Here is a 25845-nt window from a genome sequence, read left to right on the forward strand (position 1 = left end):
CGGCTTTGAAATCCGAGCCCGGGCGCAGCCGGACTGGCCGGGCGAGCGGGGCCGGCGGGCTCGGGCGCCGCTGCGGGCCGGGGGCGGTGCTGGGGCGGGGCCCGCGGGGCTGCCTGGCGGGTGGAGCCCGGGAGTTGGGTGTCTGCCCCAACCCCCCCGGGAAGGGGCTCGGCACCCCATTCCAGCCTGTGGTCTCGGGCCGGGGTCTTCGGGCGCTTTTAGGGATCGGGCGGTGGGCTGGACTCCTCTGGGGGCGTCCCGCGGGCGCAATACACGACACACAGCGCGGGGGGGGGGCGTGGGGTGTCGCCCGCCTTAGGACGTTCTATCCCAGGCAATGATGAGTCCGCACGGTCCTCCAGAAGCTCTTTGGCTGCTTTTCCAAGCGGGGCCGAAGCCACTCGCATTGGGGGTAAGGGAGAGGGCAGGATGAGGTTTTGGGGTGTCGTGACCCGGTCAGGGCAACCTGCTTACTCGGCAGCGGGGCAGAGGTGGGCTGCCGGCCCCAGTCCCCAACGTCTGGGCGCACGTGTTTGGGGACGCACGCCGTGTTCACGTGGACAACGAGCGGCGAGTACTGCCCTTAGTCCTGGAGACTCCAGGCGGGGAAACCCACCCTCCCCGAGAGGCGCAAACTCATTCCCTCCCACCCCGGGCGCCTTCATGAGAACCACCTGGGCGCTCATTAGGCCACTCAGAGGCTGCCCAGAGCTGGAGTCTGGTGGACTCAGGCCCAGGTGTGTGCTACTGCGGCTTATTTAGCCAAATCAAGGTGGGCACCTGAGATGCTTCCTCAGTCCCTGCCCTTCCATTTCCAGTGATGTGCAGCCTGGAGGGCATGCCCTTTCATTCAGAAACTCAAGGTTTGGTTCCCCTGTTCAAAGGGGACGTGGCTGCATTCCCCAGGGGAATCTGGGTGGATCAGGTGCCTGGGAAGGTAGGGTTCAGGGTTTCAGGCCAGGCCAGTGCTTGGTGATCTCCAGGAAGGGGCGGGTCCCAGTGGTGAGAGTGGCATCCAGAAGACACCCATCAGGGAACTGTCAGGTGACCAGCCTCCAGGTGTAGCCAACACTCCTTGAGGCAACACGGTCCTGGAGCAGCTGTGGGCATCAGGGAGGCAGAGCGCCAGTGCCAGTGGGAAGGAGCAAGCATGTGCGGCTGAGAGTTTCCGTCATTTCTTTATTGGGGCAGGGGGCGTGTCATCGATACGGACTTCCGGGCTGGTCCCTGTCTGCAGACAGGTACGCATACTCCAGTGTGCACACGCAGCACGTGCCAGAGCGCCGGCGGGCTGGAGAGAGGTCAAGCTCTTTTACAAGAGGATGTTAGAGACTGGTCCCAGAGAATGGGTGGTGTCTGAGGCTTCGGCCGCACCCCGGTGGAAGCCGGCTGCCTCAGCACCAGGGTGCAGCTGCCAGCAATGGGGGCCCAGAGGGCCGGGCTGTGTGAGGAGCTTGGGTGGCCAGCCTCTGTGCCCTTACCCCGAGCTGGTGGCCAGGCCCGGCCCTGCCCTTGAGGCAGGTGTTCGAGCCCCTCAGGGAGGAGGCCCGAAGACCCTGAATGCTCCACGGGGCCACTCCTTGGGCCCTTCTCCCTGCCAGGACCGTCAGAGGACAACCCTCCGGTCCAGGTGATCCCCACGCCCACTCCGCTGGTGCCTAACTTCCAGGTGCTTCTTCTGGACCTTCTCAAAGTGCTGCAGCAGCTCTGCGTAGTCGATGCTGGGGGAATCCGCTTTCTGCGCCTTGGGGGCTGCTTGTGGACTGTCTCTGGGGAAGAAGAAGGGCTCAGCATCAGTCTCGGCAAGCCAGGGAGGGAGCTGGGGGCCAGGTGGCACCGGGCATAGGAGGGCCGGGGTCAGGGCAGGGCCACAGGCTCACGGAGCTCAACCTTGGGGAGTACATCTGCCTCAAGCCCGGGATCCCTTGCCCAACGGTCAGCCCCAAAGCAGGGGAGCCCCGTGAACATCCCCTCCCCCTTAAGTGCTGGGACCAGTCAACAGTGCTGCTTGGATATGGTCTTCAGTCTGTGGGCTGGCAATGGGGCCCAGAGCAGGCATCGCATCGGGAAGCATTTCCTGTTTACGACTGGCTCCCTTTGGGGTGAAAGCCAGGGCTAGCAGCCAGCCAGGAAGCCAGCTGGGGCCTGGAACAGGGTCCAGGGAGAAGGGGGAGGAGGCAGCCTGGCCCTTTCTCTGGGGCAGGACTAGGCCTGCAGACAACAAGGATTGTCTACTGCTGAAGGGACTCTACTGGGCCTTTAGCTTGGCAGGACATCGATTTTTGAGTATTGAGGTCCAAAGGCCTGTGGTCATTTTCTGTCCCTGAGGGAGGAGAGCTGGTTTCACCACTGGGCATGCTGGCCATTCCTACAACTCCTGTTGTTACCACCCCCTCCCCCGGCTCTGTACGGTTGCACAGGTCATGCAGAGCGCAGCTACAACGTGCCTGATGCTCCCTGGGGTCGTGCAGGGTAATAGCCCTGTTCAGCTTGCCCCAGGGACTAGATCCCCTGGGGCCCTGCCCTGTTTATAAACACCCCTCCAGAGAATCTCCTGGAAGTCTGCTTCTCTCTCAACTGAGCCTCCCTGGCTTAGGAAACAGATCTGTGTGGGCTGGAAAAATATTTGCTTCTAGCCCCTAAGGCCTGGTGGCCCTAGTAAGGGGGGCTCTCAGGAAGGGTGTGGGCTGTTCATGAGAATCCTTGGACCCCCTGAGTTCATGGACAGACCCCAATATTGAGGCACAAGAACTGAGCACACATGCTAGATAAGCCGGGATCCAACTGGAATACAACCACTTCCTAACCACTGGACCTTGGGCCCATGGCTCAGTTTCCTCCTCTGTAAAGGGAGACGGCCACAGAAGCCACTCCATGGGGTAGGTGTGAGGGTTCCCTCAGATTCGACACGGAAGAGCTTAGCCTGGTGCCCAGCCCCAGCTTGATGGGGGGCCACCATGGCTACAACCCTGGTCCTCTGAGGCGAGGCCAGCCGGGGCCCAGCAGCTCAAGGCCACCTGTTTATCTGTGGCTCAGTCCACTTGGGGGGGAAACGATGGCACTTCACCCCAAGGAAACCCTTCCCAGTAAGCTTGGCCCCTCACAGGCCTCTCTGACCACTCACTTGGCTGCTGAGGCAGACCATAGGCGGTGGGAACCCTTCCCGTAGTCAGGATGGGGCTGGAGCTTGGAGGTAGCCCCCTACCTACTCAGTGTGTTCCCGTCTTGCTGAAGGCACCCTAGACAGTGGCGTGGCCCCCGCTTTCCTGGCCCTCAGGCAACATCGGTTCAACAAAGACCAGCAGGAGCCACGTGGCTCTGGTGGGTGCAGGCTGCGGGCGGCATTCTGAACTCCAGCTCCTGTATTCAGCTCCCCTGGGAACGGGGAAGGAGGCTCCCTGTCATAGTAGCTCTGTGGTCCCGGTGTCACCGCTCTGAGAGAATAACCTGGGCTTCTGGGGAAGCCGAGGGACACCCTGCGGTTTAGAGCTCTCGCTAGGGAGTGGCCAGGTGCAGCCCCAGCCCCTCAGGCAGAGATGCGGGACACCTGTGGGCCTGGGAACACGCGCCCAGACGGGACACTGCAGTACGTGCCTAGGCGTCCGTGGGTCTGTCTGCCGCTCCCCTTGACACTAATGGCAAGCCCAGGCGTCAGGTCCAGAGTAGGACTGAGATTAGGGGTTTCCGTGGAGACGTCAGCAGTGGCAGCCAACCCGGGGGTTCTGCCCAGAGGTGCCTGGGGCAGCGTGTGGGGGTGGGGAGGAGTGGGCCCTCGGTGACTTGGCTTCCCTCCCTGGACCCCTCCTGGCCTGAGGTCTTCTGTGTGTGTGTAGGGGGGGCGGAATGGGGAGGAGCGTGTCCCGTGGGGGTAAGGTAGGTCTCCTCTGAGCATGTGGGCCAGGGCTCCTATCCCTGCCTGTCACTGTGGGCACAGCTGTCGCGCAAGCCCTTCCTGCTCTGTTGACAACACCCCGCGGGCAGTCAGTGGCTGGAGGACACCCCACCAGCAGCGGAGATGGGATTCCAGAACCCAAAGCTGGCCCTCTCTCCTGCCACCCCCACCCATGCACCTGTGACCAGCTTTTTGCTTCAGAGGTTCCCTCCTGCGTCACTGAGATGGTTTCTGGGGAGTGGCCTGGAAGCCTGAGCGTGGCCAGGGTCTCCGAGCCCTGCTGGCGCCTTAAGCACACAGAATGAGGGATGGGGGAGGGGTACAGAACCCCCCACCCCCAGCTGTTCCTGGCTTGCAGGCCTGTAAGGCAACCCAAAGCTGTCTTCCAGCTGCCTGCCCCTCCCAGGGCTGAGACTGTCCCTGTCTCCCTCTCCTGGGTGTGAGCTGTCCCTCTGTGCCCAACCCTGCAATCTGACCCCTCCCCCAGCTGTTCTTGGGGCCCCCTCTCCGCCCAATGTCTCCTTGTGTGTATCTGTGCCAACTCTTCCAGGGTCCCTGCGAAGAAAGGCTGGGCCGAGCCTCAAGCATCCATTTAACCCAAATGCTCATTTACGAATGAAGAAACCGAGAACCAAGAGACGGATCTGAGGTCACACAGCAAACCTTGAGCAGAGCTTGGATCAGATCCTAGTCCAGGGGGCACCTGGGTGGCTCAGTGGGTTAAAGCCTCTGCCTTCGGCTCAGGTCATGATCTCAGGGTCCTGGGATCGAGCCCCACATCCGGCTCTCTGCTCAGCGGGGAGGTGTTTCCCCCCCTCCCCCCGCCTGCCTCTCTGCCTACTTGTGATCTCTCTCTCTGTTCAAAAAAAAAAAAATCTTAGATCCTAGTCCAGGCCTATGGCCTGCCCACTGACCTGAGAACCCAGAGGTCTCAAACCCTTGGCCCAAGACTCCCTTGACTCTGACCATGGGACGCTTAGGGAGAATCCTTTATCCCCAGCTTCCCTCCCTCTGCACATTTGTACCCGGGCCTGGAGCACGCCGTGAGGGCTCCTACTACCTCGAGCTTTACATCCCCACCCCCCCTACAAGATGTCGTGGGCAGAGCTCTGATAGGCATATGGCCCTCAGCAGTGCAGGGTCTGGAAGGCGGGCTGGTTGGGGGTGGGGACCAGAACCAAAGGTCACAGGAAGCAGCCCTTCCTGCCTCCTTCTCCCCTCCTCACCAGCTGCACTTTTCCTCCTAAGTGCCTGCCAGGTGACCTAGTAAGGTCAGACAGTAGAAAGGCTGGTGCAGAGGCAAGGCCAGGGACGCTACGGTGTGGCTTCAGGGCCTGAGTCCCGGGAGCTAGAGGTATCCCCACCAGGGGCATCCAGTGGGGACCACAACTCCCTGCTCCCTGGGGATCACTCAGGCATCACTAGGAACAGCCGGGACTGTGCCCAGCTCTGCCTCCCGGAGCACCACTGTCCGGGAAAGTGGGTGGGGTAGGCAGGAGCTGGGCCTTGGCTGGGGTGGGGGGTGGGGGCACACCCGCCGGGGACTCAAGCCCCTCCAGCCGGCCTAGGTAGCCAGCCTGTCAGGTGGTCTGCAACCAGCCTCTGGAGAGGCCAAGCGGGACGGGAGGGGCGGTGGGAGCCTAAAGCCAGTGCCACAGAGGGCACAGAGGCTTGGGTCCAGGGCCCTGAGTGTTAGGTTGCCCATTCCAAGGCTGCCCGCATCAGTCCCAGGGGCCGAAGCCCGAGGCCCTTCACTAGAGCGAGGTGCCAGGCCTGCCAAGTGGCTCTAACAGCCTGGGAGGGAACTCTAGACACACAGGGCATCTGATGCGAGCTGCGTGCGCTCCATTCAGCGTAAATCTCCTCAGTGGCTCTGCTGGTTTCCATGGCGACCTGACAAGTGAAATTTTCCATCTCGGATGCCAGATGCCTGTGGATGAGGCAGAGCCTGCAAGGGTTACCAAATATAGACACAGCCCCGCAGGCTCTGGGGGCCGGGCCAGCCGTGGGTTTGGGGTGGGAGCCGGGCTGGACAGCCCCCTCCCCCGGGGCCACAGCCCTCCTGCCTGGAGGCAGCCCTGCTGGGACTCGTGGTGGCGGTGTGCCCAGGACCTGCTCTTCCCATGGGCAGGACCCGAGCGGGGTGGCTGCGGATGCAGCCCGTCTCCCGTCCCTCCAGGGTAGGCTTCGGAAGGCCGCAGCGAGGCTGGGGTCTCTCTGAGGCCCAGGCTGGAGCCTCTGCCGTAGACCGAGGAGACGGCCACCCAAGGCCGGGCCCTCATGCCTGTCTGCATGGGACTGGGCGCTTATCTCTGGCCTAGGATGTGAACCGAACTCCCTCCACCTCGTCCTGCAAGTGGCTTCCCTCCAGGGGCATCCGTCTGGGTGACTCTGGCATGCTCTCTCATTTTTTGACTAACTCAACCCTGACCGTGTGGAGAAGGTATCGTTCGCCCGTGCCACCTTGTAAACCGTCCTGGAGCCCCTCTTCCTGGGGCCCTGAGAGGCCCGAGGGCCGGTGGCAGTGGGGTGGCCGGTCTCCATGGTGGCCGGGGGCTGTGGTTCCGAGGCGAGGGAGACCCCTCTGGCCGGCCTCCCCTGGGGGCAGGGTGGGGGGCAGCGGTCCCCAGCAGCACTCACTCGGTCTGGAGCAGCTCGGGGTTGGGCACGCACTGCAGCCGGCGGGACAGCAGCTGGAAGGCGCTGCTCTGCGGCAGCAGCATGAGCAGGCCGTACAGGGCCTTGATCAGGTGTGGGTGGCTCTTCACGTCCAGGAGCTGCAGGCGCAGATCTGCAACGGAGCAGAGGAGAGAGGTCAGGGCTCAGTCACCGCCCCAGGCCTGCCTGGGAACCGGCCAGCCCGAGGGCTGTGCTTTAGAGGGAGGCAGGGGCTCCCCACAGCCAGACACACCCACCCTCTCCTCCAGGGTCACCTCGCCTGTCCTTGGGGCATCCCCCCTCTTTCTTCCTGCCCATCTGTGCTGAACGAGCCCTCGGCCTGACAACCCTTGTGCTGCCGCGGGGCCTGGGCCCTGAGCCCCTACCCTCACTGCAGCCCGGTAATGAGGGGGCTCGGGGCCTGGAGTGTAACAGATTCCCCGGGCTGCTCTGCACGTGCCAACACAAGAGAGCTATAAATAGGGTGAGCAGGAGAGAAAGCCCGGATTAGGGCAGCTTTAAGGGAGGGCAGGATGGAAGAACGCTGGTGCGTGTGGCAAAACACACACCAAGCTCCGGAGTGTCTGGAAAGCCACCTCAGGTACCAGCCCTGTCAGTACCGCACTAGATGGGAGCAGTGCCCCAGTCCTGCCCAGCACCTGTCCCAAGTCAGCAGCCCCACGCCGCCCTCCTCCGAGCCCCTCCGGGAGAATCATGGGCTCCTGCCTTCTTGTGTCTCGAAGGCCCAGTCCCAGGCATCGCTGGGGGGGAATGTGCCACCAACACTCAGAGAGGCCATGCAGGGGTCTGGGCTGACCGCTGGAGCCAGAGCAGCCAAGCCCAGCTACCCCGGCCCCTGCACCCCAACCCTCTTCTTGCCGCAGGGAGGAGCCGCCCTTGGAGACCTGAGTAGCTGGGGCTGTGGGGCCAAGCCAGTCCCCAGGAGGGGCCAGGCAAGCCGGGAGTGGGATGGGGAGCCGAGCAGGAGCAGGGTGCATCTGCTGCGGTCACCCCCGCAAAGCCCTGGACCTGGTGAGAGGGCACTCATGGCTTCTCCGGGGTCAGGCTGGACCTGACCTCAGGAGAGTGTGTGTGCCTGGCTGCCCCAGAAGGCCCTTGGGGAAGTGAGATGTCAGGCCAGGGGACCACGTGGGACAGGCTTGGCTGCATGCCGCTGGGAACAGGGTCTTTGTCCCGGGCCTCTAGCCCTGCGGTGCCTGGCTGTGTGGAGAAGCTCGGACGGGTTCGAGGCGCTGCCAGGGAGCAGGAGGCCGGGGCAACCGGCAGGACAGGAGGGAGGCCACTGGCAGGGCTGCCTCCCTGCTTCCTGACTTACTGCAAGTGCGGGACTTTTATTCTGGGGGCTGCCCTCTCAGGGGAGCAAGCGCCAGGTGTGCTGAGATGCCAAGGGCTGTGCGCGCCCCAGCCAGCGGCCAGCGGCCACTTCTGCACATTCAGCCTGAATGTGACCATCTGGCGGCTCCTGCCCAGCCGCTCCCCGCGAATGCCAGCTCTGCTTTGCAAAGAGGGGAGGACGTGGCTCCCGGGCACAGAGAAGCCCCTGCAGGTGGGCCCAGGGAGCCCCTCAGCTTCTGAGAGCTGGGGCACAGGGCAGTGTGCTTGCAGGGGGCGCGGGGACAGCTCTGGACCGGCCGTTCCGGTCCCCCAGTGGGGATGTCATTCACCTTCAGACAGCCTGCGTCTGCGAGACCCACCTTCAGGCGCTCGCCCTGATGCCCCTCGTCCTGGTCCTGCTGGACTGGACGCCCCAGCCCTGTCATCCCCGGCCTTTTGTTCCGGCATTGGAGGACCCCCTCCCCACCTCCGCCGGTGGGGGAGAGCCCCCTCCCCGCCCCCTCCCCGAGGCAGGGCGGAGTGGCGGAGCGAAGGCTCTTACAGGTGAAGATGGGGCACTCGATCAGCTGCACCAGCTTGTCCACCTCTGTGAGGAAATCCACTGTGACCTCCAGGTCTCCGCTGGGTGGGGGTCAAGGAAAGTCTGACTGTTGGGCCGGGATGGCCGGTCTCTGGGAGGGGCCTCTGTGGCGGTGCGGGCCGCCAGACAGTGGGGGGACTCGGGGGCTGGGAACGCGTGCTCTTCCGACTCGGGTCCTGGCTTCAGAAGCAGAACCTGCTCTGCTGAAGCACGAAGGTCCACCAGTCCACCTGCCTCTTTACTTCTCCATCCCTCTAAGTGAAAAAGGGCCCGGGGTCCCCCTGCGTGGGCACTCCAGTTCTGCACGGGGACTCTCCTCTGCGCCCTCCCGGCTCTGAAAGGCTCTTATCTCAGCCCTGCAGACTGTGGGGGAGGGGGCGGGGGGAGGCTGAGGAGGAAAGGTCCCGGTTCTTGTGTGAGTGGACGCCTGTCGGCAGGGCCAAGGTCAGGGCTGCCGCAAGCAAGCGTGTGGCCCGCAGTCTCTGGGCAACGCCAATGACTGAGAAAAGCAAATCTAGGATGTGGACGGAGAGCAGGCAGCCTCGGGGAGTGAGGCGAGGCCACACCGACCCTCAGTGGAGGAACCTCAGGGGCCTTCTCTCTTTACCCCCAGCTCCCGTTCCCATCAGGAAAGGAGGCCCATTTTGTGTCCTAAGCAGCTTTTTAATCCAGGGTCAAGCGCTGGGCATTCACAGAGGAAGCTGGTGCGCTTCAGCCTTCTAAGAACTGTGACCAATCCGCCCACGGATGCCTTTCCAGGCCCCAAGGCGAGCTGCGGGTCTTCTCTTTGGCCGAGGCCCCTCCCCCCGCCTGTTTCTCCCCGCTGTCCCAGCCAACCTGGGCTCCCTCTGGCTCTGTGGCCCCAGAAGGTCCTTGAGTTCACCAGCAATGGCGCAGACACCAGAACTCAAGCGTGCAGGCCTCACCCAGGTCCCCCCACTGCAGTCCACCCACCTTCCCCATTCCTGGGGCCTCTCCCTGCCCCCACCCGGGGGCACCCGCACCTAGGTGGTCCCGTCAGCACCCCTCAGCCTCGGTCCCTGGCTTACAAGGTTCTGCCAGGGCAGCTCCTGCCACGAGACCCAGATGACCCTGTCTGCCGCCCCCAGCTTGCTCTCAAATACACCCGTCTCGGTGTTCTCCAAGGTTCTGGGGTCACGAGGCCTGGAGGCAGGGAGGGGGGTGATGGGGCAGGAGCGTGGCCCTTGGGCGGACGAACGGGAAGGATACAACTTCTGGATGAGGTCGTAGGCGTGCCGGTAGTTCTGGGTGAGGAAGCACAGGGACACGGTTGTGACGGGGTTGTGGCACCAGGAGCGGTAGAGGCAGCAGAAGAGGTTCTGGCTCTCCTGAGGGGGAAGAGGTGTGAGAGGCCCACACAGCCCCGACTCCTTCCCACCCGGGGCCCGAGATCCGGGGGCTCTTGCGCAGCCCCGGAGAGCCAGCTCAGCACCCAGGACTCTGTCTGGCAGCCCAGCTGGGAAACAAGCCGTCACAAAGGAAACGCTGACAGCTCTTCCTCAGACCCTGTCATTACTCCCGGTACCACAGAGCCACGTGGTGCTGGCTGTGAGGGCCTGGTCGGGCGTGAGCCTGTCCTCTGCGCCGGCATTCCTGCCCTTGGCAAGGAACAGTAACTGTCCTCCCCGGAACGCTGTGGTCCCGGAGCCTGTGGGGCTGGGAGGAGGCTTCCTCAGGCCTTGGGGTCTCCCCGGCAGCACCCCGTCTCATGCTCAGATGCCACATCTCCTCCCTCTCCAGCCCGCCCGGTGCTCAGCAACCAGCCCAAGAGCTGAGCCCACACGCAGGGAGCCCCTGCCCTGAGAATTCTTAAGTCAGTCCTCTGCAAGTGTGTGGAAAGAACCAGAGAAAGAAGGCAGAGGTGTGGCCTGGTCATTCCGAGTCTCCTGGCCTGCGATGCCCTAAAGCAGGCGTGCACATCCTTGAGACTCCCTGAGACGGAGCAGAGACAGGGTCTGAGCTGGGGGAGGAGGTGGGGCGGAGACCACGGCCCACAACAGGGAACGAAGCCGCTGGAGCCATAAGCACACCCAGAGGGGCAGCCACTTCCCGAGGCCCTCCGAAGCTCAGCCTCCTGCTCGTGGGCCACGCGAAGCCCCTGACCGGACACTGACCCCAGGGCAGGCTGGCAGAACAGTGAGCAGCCGCCCACCTCACTCTCACTGATCAGCCCCACTGGGCCCTTATCCAAAGCCTGGGCCAGGCAGCACTGGGACACCTTGGCTTAGGACAGGGGGCCTTTTGAGACAGATCTGTTCCCCTGTTCGAGGGAAGGACCATGGCTGAGAAGGAGGGTAGGGACAGCACCGATCCCTGATGTCTGGCAATGATTTAACCCAGAAGCCTGACTCACACAGGGCAGCATGGCCCAGGACACGTGAGCCACTGGGTCCCAGAAGCCAGTCTGCTCGGCGTGCGGGGTAGCGGGTGGGTGTCAACAAGGGGAAAATGCATGGTCTTTGGCAGCTCACGGAGGGCACGCAGACCCTGGAGCAGAGTCCAGAGCCTTCCGTGGGTAGAGATCTCTGCAGCAGGTGGCTCCAAGGAGACGGCCTCTGACTTACTGCCATGGTTGGCACTGAGCAGCAAGCCAGGGGAGTCCATAGTTCACACTGGACCCAGAGATCTCAGATTCTGTCCCGTCTCCCCCCCATGAGCCCCCCGGGGTAAGGGTGGCTTAGCACGGCTGTGCGCCTGTGTGCACGTGGGACCACACCCAGGACCCGAGCCCATGGACGCGGAGTACCAGAGTCTTCAGGTCCTTGAGCTGGTTTCTCAGCTGGAAGAGTTCCGTGGAGGTGAGCAGGATGGTGTTGAGGGTGTGGACCATGGTCGAGGCAAACTTGAGGTCCTCCTCTCGGAGCAGGATGTCTGCCATCGAGTGAAAGATGTTCTCTGCATTCAGCAGGAGGCAGAGCTGCCTGGAAGACAGGCCAAGGAGAGGTTACAGAAACCTCTGGGCTTAACCTAGGGAGCCTCTCCCTGGTCTTGTAGCATCCTGATGAAACCCGCTCTTTCCTGGGTTTGGCCTGGGACCCCAGCTCTCAGGCCTGTGGGGGAGGGTGGGGCGCGGCTCACGGGGGGCCTGGCTCCATGCCTCCAGCCCTGCTCACTCTGACCCAGCATCTCTGGAGCCCCACAGGCTGGGCTGACCTCCGTCCCCTGCCCCGACCCCAAGATAGAATTCTAAGAGGAACCGTAGGCCTCTCCTACCACTGTCGCTGCAGAAGCCCCACGTTACCTTCCAGACCTCCCACATGTCACAGCAATGCCCCCCACGTGCCGAGGCACTCCCTACCCCTTCCCACCTTTACTTTTTTGGATAGAGATGACCTCTATGCGACAAGTAACCCACGCACTGGTCATCGATGCGCCGTCCTCTGCGGGCCCCCCTGGGCTCAGGAACCTATCTGTGTTGTTCACAGGCGTGACCCCACCACCCCCCGCCCGGAGCGCATGGTGCCCGCCGACTGCAGGGCTCAGTGGGTGCTTGTGGGATGGACGGGTCCTATGACAACCCCGAGTTTTATCTCTGATGTTCACATAACGGAAATTCGGGTGCACGGACGCAAGATGACTTGACCGAGGTCACAGGATGAGTTAGGGCCACTTGTCCTTCCCCCAACTCTCCTCTTGGAAGTCCTGTAGGGTTAGGGTTATGCTTTGTGGAAAGGAGTCTCCGTTCTATAAAAAGGAAAACAGGAAATCCAGAGAATGAAGAAAAGCAGATTTTCCAGGGTCCCTGGGCCAAGATGATGTCAACAGTGGGAGGCAGGTCTCAAGGACAGGCTCGGAGGAAGCCTGCTGAGCTCCCTTTGCAGTGGCGCCCACGGAGGCTGGGCCTCGAGGGGACGAGTGGGCCTTCCCGTCGGGAGCATGGCCACTGAGCCACTGACTGCGCTCCGTATCCACTCCCTAACCTGCCCTGTGTCCCATCCAGGGTGCACGTATGTCCGCCTGACTCCTCGCCTCTGCTCCCGGCAAGTACACAGACCCCGACATGGGCCTTTGGGTACAAAGGTCTGGGGCCTGCCTCAAGGTCTACATGAACCGGACAACACGAGCCACATTGGCAGCCAAGATGCTGGACACACAGCCATCCCGGGCACCGAACTCGCACTAAGCTCTGCATTTATCAGGCTCTGGTTTCCTGCTTCCCTCTGAATACCAGCCATGCCTTGGGGCCAGACAGCAGAAGATTCCTCCCCACCCCCGGCTCCAGAAAAATCCCAGAGCATTTGGTAATAGAGAGGCCAAACCACGAAGCGCAAACAGTGGGCAGGCCGTCTCCAGCCCAGGCCCAACTGGAACTAGCAGCCTTGGGGAAGAAAGCACCAGAGAAGTGGAAACAAGGATGTTGGGGCGGGGGGTGGGGCTGGATAGTGGCGTGGGAGGGGCTTTGCCGTGGCCTGGGTGGCACCCCTGCTCACCTGTGTGCCCCCAGAGCTTGGTACTTCCAACAGCTGTGTGACCCCAGTGTCTCCGTGCCACAATTTCTTCACCTCCTACTTGGGGGTAATACCCCCTTCAAGATGGGGGTCACTCAGAAGAGAGCTGCACAGTACATGGTTAACGGGACCCTACTTGGGTACCCCAGTGTTACCAAAGGTGGGGGTGACAGCCAGCTCATAGAAAGAAGCTTGGCTCTTCTGCAGAGCACAGACAGTACTTTCTGTCCCCTCCTGGGCCTCCCACCCCTGGATGAGCTCTGTCTCCAGGGCCGTGGGATAGAAATGTTCCAGTAGGGCAGGCCAGGGAGGAAGGGGAGAATTCTGACAAATGGTCACAAATGCCCGTCGCCTGCAGCTGCTGCCGTCTCCATGACAGAGGCCAACAGCTGAGGCTCTGCCAAGGCAGCACTCTCCGGGGACCATGGGGCATGGGGACCTGTAGCAGCCAGAGGGCGGGGGTGGGGCACTCACATGAAGACAGCTGTAGAAGTGTGGAGGGGTAAGCGAAGGGGATGGTGGTGGTGAGGACAGGCGGGTGCCAAGGCCTCCTGGCGTCCCTCAGAACCCGGACCTTCTAGAAATTTCTAGCATTTTCTAGAAACGCTCTTCTCTCATCACCAGTGAGAGCACACCATCCTGGCCTTTCCCTCCTTCAGTGACTGCTTCTCCTCTCGTGTTGTGGTGGCCCAGCGCACGCGTGCTCTCCATCTCTCTCTCGTCTGCATCTCTCGGTGGTCACGCCTGGTCCCATGTTTTCAAGGCCATCCCAAATGGCTGCCCAACAGGCATTTCAAATCTGGCAGGGCCACGCACCACGCTCGGCTCCCTGCCTTCCTATCTCAGGAAGCAGTGTCCCTGCTGCTCTGCCCAAGGAAGGAGTCTCTCTTGAGCCCCTGGCTTCTCTGTCCAGTGCACCCGCCAGCCTGGCAAGTGTTGGCCATCTCTTCTGGTCAATTCCAAGCTGTCTCCTCACTGGTCTCCCTGCTGCTTCTCTCATCCCTACAATCCACCCTCCCAGAGGACTGCCCACTGGGGCAAGCCCTGAAAAGTGCCAGTCAGAGCACGCCACCCCCCGGCAGTTTCCCACGGGAGCTGAACAAATCCCAGCTCCTCACCACACCTCTAGGATCTTGCATCTTCTCGTCATTTCTCTCCAACTCAGCTCTTAGGGTCCCTCCTTCACTCTGCAGAGAGTGGCTTCCCAGATGTTACGTTTCCCCCCTCATCACTCAGGGTCTGGCTGCCCTGCCCGGGGCTCGGCTCAGGAGACCCCTGAACGCGCGCTGCAGGACACAGCAGTGACAGCGCGCCCTGAGGAGCCGCCCTGAAGCTCCGCTAGTTAAAGCAGCGGGACAGGGGAAGAGGAGAAGCCAGGAAGGGGCTCCTCAGAGAGGAGTGGCGGCGGGGGGCACGGCCTCCAGCGAGCCTCAAGCCCCTCTGTGCTCTGGATGTTGGCTTCAGCAGGGAGGTCTCCTCGCCCCGGGAGGCTGCTGGGCAGAGCCTGGAGGGGCTGTTTCGCCCCCCAGCCCTGCGGCCGGGCCACCCTCGGAGGCAGGGGCTGCACCTCGTCTCCTCTCATCCAGCCTCCTCCATCCCATCCCAAGGTCACCCGAGGTGTGGGAAGAAGGAAAACAATTCCCAGCCTGCTGGGTCACGAAGCCTCCAGAAGGCAGGAACAATGGAGTATTAGCTGCTCACTGGGAGCTCTTACCACACGCCAAGCACGTCCTCGCGGGATGGGCAAGGGCTGACGGGAAGTAGAGAAGCCCAGGTCTCTGTGGGCTCACTGGGTCCTAGCTAGGCATCTTCGGGGGAGGGAGAAGAGTAATCTGGGCAGGTCAACCGGGCCGTAGCCTGGAGGGCTCTGAGTACTTGACCAGGATGCTGATTCCTCTTCCTTGAGTAGGACGGTGGGCGGTGGGGAGGGAGGGACCCACTTTTCACTTCAACCCCAAGCCCGTGAAATGGCCTGCCCAGGGGGGCCTCCGAGTCTCCAGAGGCCCAGCCCCAGGGTCCTCCCAGGGCACTGAGCCAAGTCCTCACACCACGCTGTCAGGCACACCGCTGACCCGGGGAGCAGGGAGGATCCAGACCCAGGAGAGTCCCCTTCCAGAACCCGGTTCCTGCTCCGACTCCGCCTCCCTGGGGCCCGTCGGCGCCCAACGGGAGCCTGGCAGGTGGCGGCCTCGCAGGGCTGCGGTGTCTTCACTTCTGCTGAGCCCCACTTGGGTGGCCTGCCCGGCTCTCAGGCATGGCAGCGGTCATGATCATGGCTTGCAAGCATTAAACGTTTGCCCCTATTTTTTAATACTCATATTAAAGTACTATTCATCATGAGACGGCAGCTTGGAGAACACCTGGGGACAAGGCAGAGAGGCTAGGCAGGAGGAAACCTCCAGGAGGTCTGGGAGGGCACAGCCCGAAGGCCTGCCTCAGGGCTGGAAGGCAGGGGTCCACACGCATGTGGCCTGAGGGGGCCTCTGGGATGCAGCCTCTCACCTCAGGCCAGAGCCCTGTGGATGGGCTTTGCCTCCTCCTCCTCCAGCCCCCTGCTGTTTGCCTGTGCAGCTGGTGCCCTGCTCCTGGGTCTGGGTTCATGCCAGGGACCCCCACTTTCTCTAATGGATTGAGAGGACACTGCCTCTCCACAGAGGTGCTGTCCTTGGGGGTAACTTCAAAAGGCCAAGGTCTACAGCAGGGCCAGGGGAAGGCACTCTGGAGAGGGGCCGCCTGGAAATGGCCACACCACACTTGCCAGGCTGGCATGAGGTTTGTGTCACTGTCTCTTCAACCATTAACACTGGCTAAGCATCCCCGTTCACCAGACTCCAGCCCTGAATGGCCAGTGGCCTCAGTGGTGGCCCAGAGTGGAAGGTGTGCTCCTGAGCCCCTGTCTGCAAGCCACCCACAGCCCCTGCTTCAGGCCACCTGTGGGCCAGAGCAGGGAGGAGGAGGAAGGCATCCACCAGCCTTGCAGGTGGCTCGAGACGGGCCAGTCTCACCCTGAGGCCCTGTGGCCCAGGCCGGATGGGAGAACCCTGCTGTGAGGCAGTAGCTGCTGCCCGCTGCAGGGGAGACAGGCATGGCACAGGCTGGCCCCTACTAAGCCAGCAGGGGGCCCATCACTGTCCTTCACCCTGTCCTGGCAGTGGGAAAGGGGCCACATGTTGCTTTTCATCTAGGGACCAGGACAGGTCACCAACTCAGGCCAGGCCAAGCCTTGGTTTGGAGGGTAAGACCTGCCCAGCGGCTTCGCACCCCCTTCCCCCTTGAGGGCCATGTGCAGAACAGGAAAGAAGAGGCCATCACCTCTGAGGGTGTGAGTGGGGGCTGCTTCTGCCTCCAGATGCCTCTCTCCAACAGGCCAGCCCTGCCCCCTACCCCCAGGGCCTGGCAGGGCATGAAGGATAGGGGTCAGCACTGAGGAACCCTGTTTGGTGGTGAAAAGAGGGTGAGCAGTTTCTTTCAGGACAGATGAACCCCAGGGCCTGGGGAAGGGCAAGGCTGGCCCAGGGGAGGGGGTAGCTGGAGAGGGGGCTCCTTCCCTGGGCCAGGCTGGTCTGCAGGAGCAGGGACCCCCACACCGGGGTGTGGGCCCAGGAGGGTTGAGTCCTCAGCATGGACACATACCTTCCTTGGGAAGAAGCACTCCGCCTTCCCGCCATGCTGTGCCGGGGGAGTCTGAACTACGCCATGTGGCTTTGGGGAAGATGTCACACTTCTTCCCATGACCCCACTTCCCTGTGCCCTCTGGAAACGAGACCAGCAAAGCTGCCAAGGTCAGAAACTGCAGCTCCTCCACACCTCCTTCACGGTCAGCTGATGCTTCCCAGGCCTCTGGGCCATTTGCAAGATGCTTATGCTGGTTCTCTCCTGGGGCTCTCCTCCAGCTCCCATCCCCAAGTAAGGGCATGCTGATGCCCCCACAACCCCGCCCCGACTGTTCTGACACTGAGCCCAGAGCTGAGGGCTGGCCCGGGAAGTGCAGTGAGCTAGTCTACACTGGCTGCCACCCTCCACTCCCCTACCCTTTCTCCTTCCACAAGCCTGGCTTTTTATTTTTATTTTTAATTTTTATTTTTAAAAGATTTTATTTATCTATTTGACAGGCAGAGATCACAAGTAGGCAGAGAGGCAGGCAGAGAGAGAGAGGGGGAAGCAGGCTTCCTGCCGAGTAGAGAGCCCGATGTGGGGCTCCATCCCAGGACCGTGGGATCATGATCTGAGCCAAAGGCAGAGGCTTTTAACCCACTGAGTCATGCAGGTGCCCCAAGCCTGGCTTTTTAAAGAGAGACGAAAGGCAGAAGCAGATGGTGTGTCTGACCCTTGAAGGGGGTGCCTGGAGTGAGTGCTCAGCCTGGAGGGCCCAGGAGCGCCTCCCTCACCTGGTGGCCCAATGGCTTTGGCTCTCAGGTGCAGGGGACACAGCCGGCCCCGCTGGCCACTCGGCCCAAGGTTACTAGGCAGGGACGTGCGAAGGGCCCCAGATGGATTCAAGAGAAGTTTAAGGGGAGATAGAGGCCTTTCGCATTCTTGACTGTCCCGAGTTGACGGGAAAGCCACCAGCACAGGCCATGAACAGCTGGCCCAGTATGGAGAGACTTGGGCTAACAGCACATGTGAGCGGAAGGCGATGCCAGTGTTGAGAGGGAAGCTGGGGAACCCACCTCCCACACCCAGCCTCCCCCAGCTACTCTTCCTGCTTCAATGCTCTTGCCCCTCGGGGCCAAGTGCCCTGGGAATGACACCCCCCCCCGCCCCCAGTCTTCCACACGATCAAGGGGATGAGGCCTCCAGGGCCGTCCAGACCCAGAGGAACTGAGCCATTAGTGTCACACAGGAGGTGGCCCCATGGTCGAGTCCATCCAGTACCTCCTGCTGGGCGGGGCCCAGGAACCAGCTTCCCACAGACACACAGGAAGGTCTGCTTGCGGCTCCTAACCCGCCTGCCCATGCTGCCCTGCCCCACACCTCCACTTCCGCACTGTGGCCTCGGGGCCCCCTGGCATCCCGGATCCTGCCCAGGCGGGTCCAGGCCTCCAGCCTCATGAGGCCATGCTGGACCAGACTTGTAGCTCGGCTCCCCAGTGGGTAGCCAGGGGAAGGGAGGATCAGCTCTGGGGTTGAAAACACTGTTGGGCTGGGGTCTGGAGGGTCACTGGGCACGCAGGCCCGGATGTAGCTCCCTTGCTGAGGCTAGAACTGGATGCTGCCTTGGAGGAAAGCTCCGGCGGGGTAGACCCCATAGCCCTCTGCAAGGTGGTCTCAGGGCCAGACCCATCGGACTGAGGGACAAGTTTCAGGCACCTCTGGTGCAGGTGTCCTTGGCAGCAGGGCCAAGTCATTTCTGCTCAGAGCCCTCCCCTCTCCCTCTAGCTGGGCTTCCTTCCTTCATCTCCATCCCCAGCGCCTGTGAACTGACTAGGCCAACACCATGTACTGAGGTACAGGCCCTCACCTCTCTATTTTGGCTCCTGGCTGGGGTCCACATCAGTGGTCTGAGGCCAAGGGGATACGAGCTACCCTGGCAAACGCCCGGATCTCACAACTATAACTCCCAACTGCAGCCTTATGTCAGGTACAGAAAACACAGGGCCCAGAGTCACGGCCACCATTCCCACTGGAAAGGGCCCTCCGGCCTTGGCCTTGGCTCTGCCCCCAGGGGACAGCTGGGATCCTTTAGGCATTTAAAGAGAAAGCAGCTTTCAGGTCAGGGTAACATTAGAACCGGGAGGCAGGAGCGGCCTCCCATCTGCAGTTCAGAAGGCTCCAGAGCCTCACTGCCCCCACTTCTCCCCGTCCCATCCCGCCCCAGCTCTTCTTCCCTTCCCCCCACTCCTCTTCCCTTCCAGCTCCCTGCTTCCCAAGTATGAAAACTGTAAATCTGTTCTATTTCTTTCAATCAGTCCTCAGCAGTGTGCCCCTCAGGGCAGAGGCAACCACGGTAACCCTGCCAACTCACGCCTTAAAAATTCAGTGTGTTTAATGCCGCTGATACGTTTAAAAGTCTCCTTGGGGTGGGGGGGAGGGGGTGGAAGGAGGCACGAGGACTTGTTTTTCTGGGTCTTGCTGGGAGCTGGTGGAAAGGGATGGCGGGAGGGCCGCAGCATGACGGGGGAGAGGAAGAAAGGGTCTTTTATCGATTCCGTTCTCTGTTCCTCTTTACAGATGAGCCCGGCCAGCTCCTGGGGGCCACAGCCACCCTGGCGGGGCTCACGCAGACACCTCCAGCGCAGGCAGGATCTGGATGGGAGTGGTTAAGAAAACCAAATGGTCTCAGCTGGTTGGGGTGAGCCAACCTGTCTCTGGGTTCGGGGCTGCCTCTAGGGACCGCGATGGGAGCGGTGCAGAGCTGGGAGAGCGGAGCCCCCCGCCCTGTATACGGCCAGGGTGGCCAGATGGGCCCTTCTGCGTGTGAGGGGTCCCGCCTGCTCCCCAGGACAGAAGCTGTCTCCTGCACCTGATCCCTGACAGACCCAGCCCCATTTTCCTTGTGCTCTGGCCAAGCCTGTTTCCCACTGTCCATCCGCAGGGACCTCTCCAGCCCCCTTCAGGCCTTTGATCAAGCTGTCCCCAACCGGGACCCCTGGGAGGGCCTCTGGCCCCTCTCCTGCCCCACCCCTGCTAGTCCCACAGTCTCGTCCCTCCAGCTGTGTGGTCCCCCACCCCCCTGAGCTTCACCTTCTGGAGCTCGTGGCGTGTCTCCTTTCTCAGCCTGTGCTTCCCAGCGCAGAATGTGTCTGGGGCCCGGTCCGGGGACGGATGCTTATGTAATAGAGGATGAACGGCCAGGAGGGCCACGGCGGCTCGCATTCCTTCACCTATGGAACTTGGCTTATGGGAGGGACCACAAGGGACTCAGGACGGCTTGAACACTGCACGGGAGAGGTGGTTTGTGAAGGGTCTGGTTCCGGCTGAGGCGCTTTCGGATTACGCCAGGAGAGGTCTCTGACTTACAGACAAGGTCCAGGTTTGTGCCCCAGAAAAGAGGTTCCACCTTCTATCCCACGTGGTGGAGACACCCCGGAATATAGGTCAGATGGCAGGGGAGGGATCCCCGTGCTAGAGGCGCCTGGGACACAAGTCCTGCAGGGAAGACCCTGGGGGCCGGCTGAGTTGTGTTGGTGCTGGAGGAAAAGGTGCCGCTGGGAGGTAGGGCAGGGGGTAAAAGCCGGAGGCCATCCTTCCAGGCCTTGAACCCTTGGTAGAGAAGCCCACAGCTCCCGAGCATTTCATGTTTTGAACACTCAGAGCAAAGGAAAACAAAGGGAGGGCTCGCTAAAGGAAATCCTGTTGTCCCCAGGACAATCGGTTCCAAGAACCACTGACACACAGTATGTCCTTGAGAACAGCCGGGTCCTGTCATGGAGATTTCTGCCCAGTAACGACACACGTGACACATCTGTGAGTGCTTTCTCTACCTTGGGCATGTCATGTACCTTGAACCCCTTTACCAAGGCCCAGGTGGCACAGGGGCTCAGAAGATGGTTTAGGGTTACCTTGGCTGCAGATATCACTGGGTCCACTGATGGACTGAAGCCTGCCTGAGTTTCTCTGGAACCTTCCTGTGACTCTGGGGAAGTTTATCTATCTACCTGACCCTCCCCCCGGGTCTGTGGGTGGCAGGCAATGACCACACTGGCCACACCTGGCCAGGACAGTGCTGACCTGTGCTGGTGCTGAGTTCTCGTGGCTTTTTCTCCTGGTTGTCGAGTGGGAGGCAGAGTCCAGGCACCGCACCCACATCTGTGCTATGGTCAGAACCCAAACTCAGATCTGGTTGGGGTGGGGGTATGGGGTATGACTCTGTGCAGGTGACCCCATCAGCAGCTGCCCAGACACCTCTGCTGGGAGCCCTGGCTCCTGAGCACAGGTGGCAGGTCAGTTGCTGCCTCTGAGGTCTCAGGTGGGGAGGAGGGATTTCAATACAATGACTGTGAGGACTCTGAACTCCGGCCTACATAGTCAGGCAAACAGCAACTCGAAGCCTCTTGCGTCTGGGAGCCCCTGGGCTAACTGTTAGAGAATCACCGACAGAGACTCCCTCTCTCTCTTTGAAGCCCTCTTAGTTCCCACCCTTCCAAGCAGGATTTCCTCCCAAGGATGTGCTTAGCCTCCCTGCCCACGAAATGGCCGCACACTAATGCCAACACACACACACACACACACACACACATACACACACACACACAGAGCCTGGCAAACTGTTTTCAGGCCCCAGACGTGGCGGCCGATCCATGCCCTGGCCAACTTCCAGCCAGGTGCATGGATGTCCTCAGGGATCCTGTGCTCACAGGACAGAGGACCAAAGTGAAGCCAAGCACCAGTCCTAGGCCACACCGCCAGACCCAAGGAGGAGCAGAGTCCCTGTCCCATTCTGCCAGACCATCCCACGTGGTGTGGCACCTGCAGGACAGACCTCTCCTCCCTGGCGCAGCCCTTCTCTCCAGCTGACGGAGAGCCCCAGTGCCTTGTGACGCACATGTCCAGTGCAGGGGCACCGCTTCGCCCCATGGCTTGGAGTGAAGTAGTCAGACAGAGACATAGAGTCTGCCTTAGGACGGGTAAAGGGAAAGTCCCTCTCCCCGCCACCGAGCCATCTCTGCCATTTCTGCTGCAAACTACAGAGGTGATGACATGACATTCTGAGAACAAATGCAAGCAAGCAGGACAAGTGCCAGGAGCCAGAGGAGCCTGCCCAGGGCTGCTCCATCATCCGTGGGAATGGCCTGGGGACACCCCTTGTCCCAAATAGCTTCCTGTTACCAAGTTGCTCGGTGCAGATTTTCTACCACTTCATCCCATGATTCCCAAACTGGTCCTTTGTTCCAGGCCAAGGGATCCCTCCCCACTGCTGCTTTTACGACCACAAACTTTTCCAGACGGTGAGCATCTCCCTTCCGCCATGCTCGGCACTGAGCCCAGACACTGAGGCCCCCCCACAGCTCTGCCCCTCTCACCTCACAGCCATGCCGCCCACCCGAGCCCAGCGGCCGGCTGCTCACGTTGTCCCTGCTGCGGCCAGAAGGCCTCCCCCACCAAACCCTTCATGCAAGAGGGCCAGATGCCCTCAGAGTCGTGGGTTCTGGGTACGCACAGCGATGCTCCTCTATCTCTCGGTTTCCGTGGTGACTTTCCTCCAAGGGATTTAATGCGCCCCGAAGGGCTCCAACCAGGGGCTGCCATTTTGCTTGCTGGTGGCAGCTTCAGTTCTCCATCCTGGCAGCCCCTCCCCCACCTCTAAGAGGGGAGCCACCACCCCTTGTCCCACCAGTGTCCTAGCCGCCCCCACAAAGTCATGCAATTACTGTTTAGAACCAGAAAGGCCCTCCAAGCTAGGAACAGCGCCTTCCCAAGACATCCCTGAACCCGGCTGTATGCCGGAGTTGGCCGAAGACCATATGCGATGCCGAGACCACGCTGAGGCCCCCTCCGGAAAGTGGCGATCTGTATTCTTAATGGCCTTCACAGTAGGGACTGCGAACCACTGCCCCCAAACTGCCTCCCCAGAGCTACTGCCACCAGCCCAGCAACACCACTCCCTGGGAGGAATGGGGAGCTCTCTCTCACTAGCAGTCCCAAAGGACGCGCAGCCATGGAGCTTTGGGGAAGGCCCCAGGTTGGGGTCCTCACGACGTCTCCTCACCTCCCCAGAGTCCGGGCCTGGTCTTCCTAGGTTTCCACCCAGTGTCTCGCTATTTCCTGCCCATCTCCACCCGAGGGGTCCCAAGCCCGCTGTGGGCAGCCCCGACTCTGTTCAAACAGAAGGAAAAGGAGGGCACCCCGGCCTCAGGCTGTGGTCCCGCCGGCTGTCAGGACGCCGCGGGGGAGGAAGCTCGGCTCAGTGGCGCTGGGCACACGCTGCTCCTGCCTTTCTGGCCTTCAAATCTTTACTCTTGGGGGTCTTAGGACACTTATAAACTGAGACTGCCATCTGTAGCTCTTCACAAGAACCCGCTTACAGGGCACAAAGATAAGCGTCGGCAAGAGAATGGGAAGCGAAACAGGAACCCCGCACTGCCGGCCACAGAGCAAGTATCACAACGACCTCGCCGCGGAGTCTCTCGGAAGATGGTAAGAAGATCAGAGAGAAAGGGCCGGGAGGAAGGAAGGGCCACGGCAGAAGCGGCAGAAGCGACAGGACAAAGACAGCAAGGAAGGGACTCCCTCGGTCCTTTGTGGCTGAATGAAGGGGGTTTCTCTTATTTGTACCCTCCTCCACCCCCTGCCAGGAGGCTGTGAAAATTCCTCTTGTGATCAGTCATTTTCAGGGAGTTTTAAGATGCATGAAATGGGCTTTTCATCTAAACCGTTCCTTTCCAGCCCAGGAAATGCACATTGGATTAAATGAATAGAGCGAGAAAGGGCCCCAGGCGGGAGGTGTGCGTGAAAGTCCCTCTGGGGAAAGTGTCTGCAGCCATCCAGAGTCCCAGGTCTCAGTTACAGACCGGGTTCTCCGAGGCAGAGCTGGGCCAGGCGAGAGCCCTGCTTTGGAGCCACCCTCCTGCTCTCCCCGGCCCCTGCCAGGGCCACCACGCCCAGAGAAGACAGGCGGTGGAGTTGAACACGGTGAGGTGGTGGCCTCAAAAAGGGAGGACGACCCCAAGCTACTCTGCTTGGAGCCAAACCCCGTGTTCCAACAAGGCAGGGCAGTCCCGGATCTGCTGCTGGAAATGCACAGCCATGGCCAAAACCACACTCGGCCACGCTATGCACTCACGAGCGCAAGACTGAGTTTTGGAAGGAAATATGTGGCACCAAAACAGAGGCTACTCCTGGGCAGGAGGTGGTGGTGACAGGGCTTACATTTTATGCTACGTCTTCTGCACTGTTTGGATTTCTGTCTTACGTGGTTTACATTTTTTTCAACACGAGCTAAGAAGGAAGTTCTTCTGGGATCGTCTGGACTCCATCAGAGACGTTCTCAGGGGAGGTGTGGGGAGCAGGGTGCCGGGAAGGGGGCGCCTCCTCGGAGGGTGTCCAGGCTCCCACTCCTGCCCAGACCCAGACGGCAGAGTGGCTCTGTCTCTCTGGCGGGGGCTGCTGCACATTTGCAGATTTAACAATGGAAACATGCATTTTACAAATGAGAGGATCAACAGCAGGGAGATGGTATTTTTAGCTACCGTGGCTCTTTGCTTCAAAGGCGTAGGCTTCATCTAAAACCAGGCAAACCTCCTACAAAGTCTGCCTGTTTGCAAGGAGTGATTAGCATAATACGAGCAGGAGAAAAGGCCTGGCTCCACTCGGAGGCAGGAGTGCCTACTACATGGGAGGCTTTCTCTGGAAATAGAATCACGAGGAGAAAGTCTCAATGGAGATGAAGCCCCTGCCTTCAGTCAGAGCAGGAGAGCTGCCCCACGCCGCTGGCCGGGGAGTCCAGGGTAGTGGGTTTGAGCAGTGCGCAGCGTGAGTGCATGTCCATGTGCTGCGCAGGGCAAGGCCACCCTCTGGGCTGTTGTTGCTAGTGTCACTGGGGCCCCATACAGTCACCTTCTTCTAGTAGAAATAGAGAGGGTCTAAGGGCTGTCTTTCCAGATGTCCCTTCGGAGTGGTAGGGCAGAGCCGAGTGAAGGCTGAGGGAGCGCGTGGACTGGGAGACTGTTGGGGGCAGGGTGCAGACAGAGCAGGAAGACTCAGATGATGCAACCTCAGGGAGGTGTCCTCCCTGGAGGTCATGCCAGGGCTCCCGGCTCCTGAGAAGTGGTACAGCTGTGGGTTAGACTGCGCTGTGGCCCCTGGTCCCTGTCCTCATGCCCCTCGGGCCTCAAGCCTGTTGGGGTCTGTCCATCCTGCCTTCCTCTCTCCAGGCTTCCCTGTCCCTGCCCCCTGCCCTGCCATCCTGCTGGCTTGGGAAGACTAAACATGTGGAGAAGCTTGACATTTTCTCCCAACACCACAAAAATGCAACGAAATCTGTGACCTTCCGAGAACCATAATGACAGATACTCATTCCGGGAGCCGAGCTGGGGGCAGATATCGCCGGGCAGCTGCTTGGTCACACCAGTCCCAGAGCCCCATCCTGGGACGAGTGTGACCTTGGGCAGCAGTGGGGGACCGGGGGCAGAAAGCGGCAGCACTGCTGCTATTCCAGACTCTCCTGGCCTGAGAGAGAGCAGAGGGACTGCGGGGGTGGGCAGCTGACAGAGCAGCCGGTGCTGCGCGGCCCCCAACCCTCAGGGTCCCCACGGCAGTAAGATCACAGGTCTTCCTGCGGAGGATCAGGGGACCGGGAAATACTCCCAGACAGGGTGCGCAGCTGAAGATCTAAAAAACCAATTACCACGTTACCGGGGGGCTGGGAGAAGCAGAAGGGATGGGACCGGGGGCGGCTGCTTGGGCTTCAGGGCAGGAAGGAAGTGAGGTCACTCTAGGAAAACTGTCCAACTGTCTGGGCCAGAGGCCACTGATATAGGTGGGCAGGGGGGGCTCCTTTGGGAAAGGGGCTCAAAGGAGGAGGGAGAAAAAAGCTGATTCTTCTCAGGAGAAATGACCGGACAAAGCCAGCCGGCTGAAGTCCCAGGCACCTGAACTGACTGAAAGCAGGTCCCCTAAGCAGTCAAACAAGTTGGGGCGGGGACATCTGGGGTGCCGAGAAAGTTTTTAAATTTAGTCCAGATTATCTGCTCAAACTGCTGCTCCCAGCAGCACTGAATCTTCTGGAAGATGTAGCAGCCCAATCCCTTGTCAAGTAAGCTTCCTGAGCCACTCCTTAACTAGTCTTTGGTGTTTTGGGAGGCTAATGGCGGGCAAGAGACCTTAGTAAGGTCACAAGGTAGGAGCACGTACGAGTCTCCTCCTGCACCCTCTGAGCCCTGGGCCCCACTTCCCTTCTGTTCCCTGGATGTTCTAGAAGCATGGCAGGGCAGGTGGGGCGCCCATCCACC

At 61.1% G+C, this 25845-nt stretch overlaps 1 protein-coding gene across 1 annotated transcript in view; it reads right to left on the minus strand.

Moving 5' to 3' along the window:
• Positions 1 to 1159: 1159 nt before the first annotated feature.
• Positions 1160 to 25845, minus strand: part of VAC14 (VAC14 component of PIKFYVE complex) — a 98811-nt gene continuing 74125 nt past the window's right edge. The window contains exons 15-19 of the mRNA XM_044255772.1: positions 11254 to 11428; positions 9717 to 9835; positions 8448 to 8527; positions 6533 to 6683; positions 1160 to 1769 (exon numbers count right to left, since the gene is read on the minus strand). Of these exons, the coding sequence (XP_044111707.1) occupies positions 1607 to 1769; positions 6533 to 6683; positions 8448 to 8527; positions 9717 to 9835; positions 11254 to 11428 (688 nt within the window). The 3' untranslated portion in view covers positions 1160 to 1606. The remainder of the gene's footprint in view (positions 1770 to 6532; positions 6684 to 8447; positions 8528 to 9716; positions 9836 to 11253; positions 11429 to 25845) is intronic.

Source organism: Neovison vison, chromosome 7 (assembly GCF_020171115.1).
Source record: "Neovison vison isolate M4711 chromosome 7, ASM_NN_V1, whole genome shotgun sequence".
In the NCBI taxonomy this organism is placed as follows: domain Eukaryota; kingdom Metazoa; phylum Chordata; class Mammalia; order Carnivora; family Mustelidae; genus Neogale; species Neogale vison.